The sequence below is a fragment of the Microcaecilia unicolor genome, chromosome 4 (genome assembly GCF_901765095.1).
Source record: "Microcaecilia unicolor chromosome 4, aMicUni1.1, whole genome shotgun sequence".
NCBI lineage: Eukaryota > Metazoa > Chordata > Amphibia > Gymnophiona > Siphonopidae > Microcaecilia > Microcaecilia unicolor.
The window spans coordinates 343,002,650-343,008,649 of record NC_044034.1 but is presented as its reverse complement, the minus strand read 5'-3'; the positions used below and the strand labels follow the sequence as shown (position 1 = coordinate 343,008,649).

At 40.6% G+C, this 6,000-nt stretch overlaps 1 protein-coding gene across 1 annotated transcript in view; it reads right to left on the bottom strand.

Moving 5' to 3' along the window:
* Positions 1–313: 313 nt before the first annotated feature.
* The window catches only part of SON (SON DNA binding protein), a 194,769-nt gene continuing 189,082 nt past the window's right edge, over positions 314–6,000 (bottom strand). The window contains exons 10-12 of the mRNA XM_030202165.1: positions 2,403–2,471; positions 2,202–2,317; positions 314–828 (exon numbers count right to left, since the gene is read on the bottom strand). Of these exons, the coding sequence (XP_030058025.1) occupies positions 670–828; positions 2,202–2,317; positions 2,403–2,471 (344 nt within the window). The 3' untranslated portion in view covers positions 314–669. The remainder of the gene's footprint in view (positions 829–2,201; positions 2,318–2,402; positions 2,472–6,000) is intronic.

Sequence of the window (6,000 nt, the reverse complement as noted above, 5' to 3'; positions counted from 1 at the left end):
GAGATTACAACATGTAAATCTATCTTATGCATATTTACCATAGATATCCTAAAAACCTGACCCACTGTGTGTACCCAAAGGACTGGGTTGAGTAACACTGGATTAGAAACTCCTGCTCCTTCAGCTGTTTTCAAACCATAAATAATATAATGGAAAAAGTTAATGTGACTGGCAACATCACTGTACAATACTCCCTACCAGCTTATTCAGGAAATAGCATGGATAGCAGATGTTCAACCAAATTGCTGAAGACATGTAAAGGCTTAAAACAGAAATGTACTAATGACAAATAAGAAGAAAATCCGCATACAAAATGTAGTATAAAAAGTTATTTTAAATATCTTGATACGAAACACAAAACATCAGGAATTTCAAAACTGACATGAGGACAAACTTCTTAAGTAACAGATACAATAATACTTCAAATAATAAAATACCAACAGCAGCATCATAAGACAAATTTTTTACAAGGCCTTGAATTAGCACAAGATTTAAACTTATAAACAGTTGTGCTGACCACGAATACTTCAGTCCTGTAAAAGAAAATCTTGGAGATATTTACAAGGTGCAAAACATGGGGGATCTATTCACAGTTTTACAAAAGGAAACGAAGCCATCTTTCGTGGCTCAAAATATAATCTCTGCAAAGACTGCTTGTAAATGTAGTGTCTAGCTGTCTGAGGCAGTCATAAAACTTGTGGCATTAGCTATATTGTCCTGTGGTATAAGACCCATGGCCTGAAGTGCTATGGTGGCTGTTGTGGCTCTGGCAAGTTTCTTGTTTGGGCTTGCAAGGCTTGGCTGGTACTCATTTCCATTCACCATCACCTGGACCAGAAAACAGAGATTGTATTAACCAGTCTTGATGGAACTTTAACTCTACAGGAGAGCTGCTGTAACACTACTTCAACTGTAAGACCTTTTGGGCAGGGAAATGCCTACTGCCTCGGTATCGAAATTACCTTGAGCTTGTTATCTGGAAATGTGAATAATCAGTTTTAAATCCAAAGCTTCTACTTGTCAGTGTTGTGCTACATGTAGTAACAGCCAGCTACTGCAGAGGCTATCTCAGCAAGACAGATTTTAACATTTACTGTACCCTAGGAATGTGAAATAGCTTGGAAGTGGACTGCATTTATTCACATGACTATATACATGGCCTCAATGTAGGGTTAGCACCACCGATATGGCCTCAGTTTATAAACGGGGCAATTCTATAAATTGGCACCTAGAGGTATGTGCCATGTATGCACGTCAAAGGCGCTATTTGACATTTAGGTGCCTATGAGCACTACGCACTGTTCTATAAGTTAACACCTTACAGAATACAGCAATGGGGGGGGGGGTGTGCATGGACCATTGGCAGGCTGTGAGTGGTTCTCTACCATCTTCCGGTAGTGCACCTGGATTCTCTGCCAATCCGCAGTCCCATTCTTCACTGCGATTTGCTCCTCAGCTGGTTCTGGTGGTGGGCCCAATTTCTCCACCACCGTGCTTCTTCATTCTCAGCCCAGGGTGGCTCTCTTTACCATCTTCCAGACTCGCCTGCCACCACAGTGTTCCTTTCTCCACCAGCACTGGCACTTCAGCTTCTTCTGGTAGGGGCCTGGCCTTCCCTCCATTACCTTGTTTCATTCTCTGCCTGGGCTGGCTCTCTTCCATCTTCTAATGGCAGGGTTCATGCTCCCCAACACCCAATGTAGGCCTCTGACCAGGCTTCTACTGTTTCTTCACCTTTTTTCCCTAATGGTACATACCTTTTTCTTTGTGCATGTGCAAAGAAAAAGATGTGGGTGGATCTAGATCACATCAAGTATTTCCAATCTCTCTCCTAATAGTCTAAAGAAAAACGTTATCACAAGAGGCATCTAGACCTTGTGTTAAAAGGGCGCATTATCCCACTTTGCATCTACTATACAGCATTCTCTTTCACTGGTTTTGTAAGTTCTTGGATAATGCATCCAGCACCTCAATTTGCCCTTCTGTTATTGAGACATAGTAAGAATGGCATCATCATCTTCATTTTAGAAGCTTCCCTTCAAACCCAATGCCATTATGTGCATCCTGGTCACCCTTTCAAAATGGATCCTGTTTATTATAGAAACTACATTCACAACAATTTTATTGTGAAGGTGACCCAACTTCTCTGTACAAGTGATGGAGGCAGATTTGTAACAGTGTAAAATTAGATTAGTTCTTACCTTGAAAAGGAAATGTCTACGATGATCTGGACCTCTGTCATGCACCAAAACAAACTCAGGTGGGGACCATTTTCTTTTATTACAGATCTCCATCAGTGCAGAAATTGGGTGTTTACCTTAAGACCAAAATCATTCAACATCTTAATTCACTGCCTCTTCAATCAACTGTAGCTACATGTAATGTTCCCAAAAATAGCTCACCTGATAGATCTTTCATTACTGTCAAATTGCCAGATTTCTTTTGGGGTTTTTCACCTTCTGCAACCAAACCTGTAAAGTACATAAAGAATGTTTGCACTTTTATAATGACGTGTACATTTCTCCTGTATCTACAGGGAACATAATGAAGAAATGGAAACTTGGGTTTAAACAAGAGCTATACCTGAATGGCACCCATACTGGGCCATACCAAAGGTCCATCCAGGTCAGCATCTTGTCTCCATTCTTTATTCAGATGAACAGATAAACATAGAAGCCAATTCTGTGGGTGCCAGAAGGTATTGAGCACACTACACTGTGTCCAAGGAGGGATAATCCATATTAAATTTGGCACCACAATCGTTTTGTAAGGTTGGTGCCTATGATGGCTTTCCAAAGCCTACATCGCTAATAAGATGTATGGACTTTCCCTCTAAGAACTTGTCTCAATTTTGGCATCCAGAGTGTGGTGTTCCTCAGGATTCCCCTTGTCTCCCATTGTATTTAATATTTTTATGAATACATTGGATTCTGTGACTTTGGCCAAGGATGAGTTTTCTTTATGCTTATGTGGATGTCATTTTTATTTTACAGCCCTTCAATACAGAGATATTACAAAGGAAAAGTTTAAATTACATCAATAGAATTAAAAATTGGGCTAGTTGTCCTTTGTTAAAATTGAATCCTAGAAAAAACTATGTGGTTATTTTTTTTTTTTTTGTTACATTTGTACCCTGCGCTTTCCCACTCATGGCAGGCTCAATGCGGCTTACATGGGGCAATGGAGGGTTAAGTGACTTGCCCAGAGTCACAAGGAGCTGCCTGTGCCTGAAGTGGGAATCGAACTCAGTTCCTCAGGACCAAAGTCCACCACCCTAACCACTAGGCCACTCCTCCACTGTTGCTACTATTGGAGATTCTACATGGAATGTTGCTATTCCACCAATGTGGCCGCACAGGCTTCTGCTTCTGTGAGTCTGACGTCCTGCAGGACGTCAGACTCACAGAAACAGAAGCCTGTGCAGCCTTCTACATGGAATGTTGCTAGCAACATTCCATGTAGAATCTCCAATAGTAGCAACATTCCATGTAGAATCTCCAATAGTATCTGTTTTATTTTTGTTACATTTGTACCCCGCGCTTTCCCACTCATGGCAGGCTCAATGCGGCTTACATGGGGCAATGGAGGGTTAAGTGACTTGCCCAGAGTCTCAAGGAGCTGCCTGTGCCTGAAGTGGGAATTGAACTCAGTTCCTCAGGACCAAAGTCCACCACCCTAACCACTAGGCCACTCCTCCACTGTTGCTACTATTTGAGATTCTACACTAGCAACATTCCATGTAGAAGTCGGCCCTTGCAGATCACCAATGTGGCCACGCAGGCTTCTGTTTCTGCGAGTTTGACGTGCAGGAAGTCAGACTCACAGAAACAGAAGCCTGCGCAGCCTTCTACATGGAATGTTGCTAGTGGAATAGCAACATTCCATGTAGAATCTCCAATAGTATCTATTTTATTTTTGTTACATTTGTACCCCGCGCTTTCCCACTCATGGCAGGCTCAATGCGGCTTACATGGGGCAATGGAGGGTTAAGTGACTTGCCCAGAGTCACAAGGAGCTGCCTGTGCCTGAAGTGGGAATCGAACTCAGTTCCTCAGGACCAAAGTCCACCACCCTAACCACTAGGCCACTCCTCCACTCTTATATAACTATCCCTTTAGCAGTTTGTTTAAACAACAATGGTCACTTAACAACTGATAGTACATTTACCCCTCTGTTTACTAAGCAATGCAAACACAACCCATTCAAAGTGAATGGGCTGTGTTGGCGCTAGTGTGGCTTAGTAAACATGGAGGTCAAAGTGTTAGGAGTTATATTGGATTCTGATTTTTTTGAATTTCAAATAAACCAATATCCATACACTCTTATTTCCATTAAAATTATTAGTGCTTTGCTGGTCCTAACAATGATTCTATCAAACTGGACTACTGCAATTCTCTGTACAGTGGGATCACAGATTTACGTTAAAAAAAAAAAAAATTCAACATCTGCAAAATACTGCAGAACGATTAATTTAGTTTGATCATGTGTCTCCACTTTTGAACGAACTTCATTAGCTTCCCTTTCAGGCATGGATTGGTTTTAAGTTAGCTTGTTTTGTTTGTAAAATTTAAAATGTTTTTCTGTATTGGTCTCATTTCCTCTGGGTAGTAATTCTATTTTAAGGGATTGTTATTTTCAGATCTTACCATCATGTAAGTCAGTTCAGTATAAGAGAATTCTAGAACTATCTTTCTCTTATAAAGTAATTCAGGTTTGGAGCGATCTCCCTGTATTGTTTTTTTAATCAATCTTATTCAGCTTTCCAAAAACATTTTAAAACTTTCCTCTTGCAAAAGTTTTTGGTTAAGTGTTAATTTTCTGTTTTTAACACTGTATTTTCTAATGTTTCTTTTGTAAGCCTCTCTGGGCTCAATTATGAGGAAAAAGCGGCCTATAAGTGCTGATATTAGATTACCTAAACCCAGCTGAACTAACTACGTTGACCACATCTTCTGCGGCTTGTAACTTTCTCCAATTATTTTACATTTTCCATATTCCCCTTGCCTCCATCTCAGCAGCACCCAGAACTTCAGGTGTATTCTAGGGTAGTAGCTAAAAGGATAATACATTAAAGACATATTTACTAGATACAGAATGAAATACCACATGTAGTTTAGTTCATATAATTAAGCAATACTAGTAGAGTTGCTAGCTCCTCCAGGTCAGCTAGAACAAGCTGATCCAGGCCAGGGCTTGCCTTATGATGCAAGGAAAGTTACCTCTAGCAGGTGTTCTCCGAGGACAACAGGATGAATATTCTCACATATGAGTTCCATCATTGATGGGGCCTCTTACAGAGATGCTCCCAGCATTCTTTTCTAGAAGCGTTTGGAAGCGCCTCACCACACAAGCAAATGTCTTCCTATCCACTGCTGTTACGCGGGACCAGGTCAGTCTATTACAATAGCTGGTAGAATACAACTCCAAGGGGAGGTGGGTGAGTTATTAAGAATGTTTATCCTGCTGTCCTTGGTGAACACCTGTTACAGAAGAGTAACTTTGCTTTGTCTGAGTACAAGCTGGATAGAAATAGTTTTATGTATGGAAAGCCCTAGCTACATGGTTGTCCAAAATAAATAGGGGGGAAAAGGGAGGCCTGCAACAAGCAACCGACAGCTATAACTGGCATTGTTTTTTGGGGGTTTTTTTTAACAGCTTGGAAAAGAAGGTATTTGGCATTCCAGATGCTTTGTCTTTTAAAGTGCTAATCCTTAAAGCATATTGTTTAATTTGATGATTTCGCTTGCTCTTCACTTGATTATTTTTCCAATGTAAAACAATCTGCACGTCTCATTTCATGAATGGTGGAATTTGCTCAGTTCATACAGGCGTTACGAGGAAATAGCTGCCATAAAATTTGGTCATATTTTGTCCTTCCGTAAAACATGGTCATTGCTAGACAACTATGTTAAGTGATACTTGTGTGTAACTTTATTAGGTAAAATCAACTCCTTTTAGTCATATGCACCAGTGGCGTAACCAGAAGTCAATTTTTGGGTG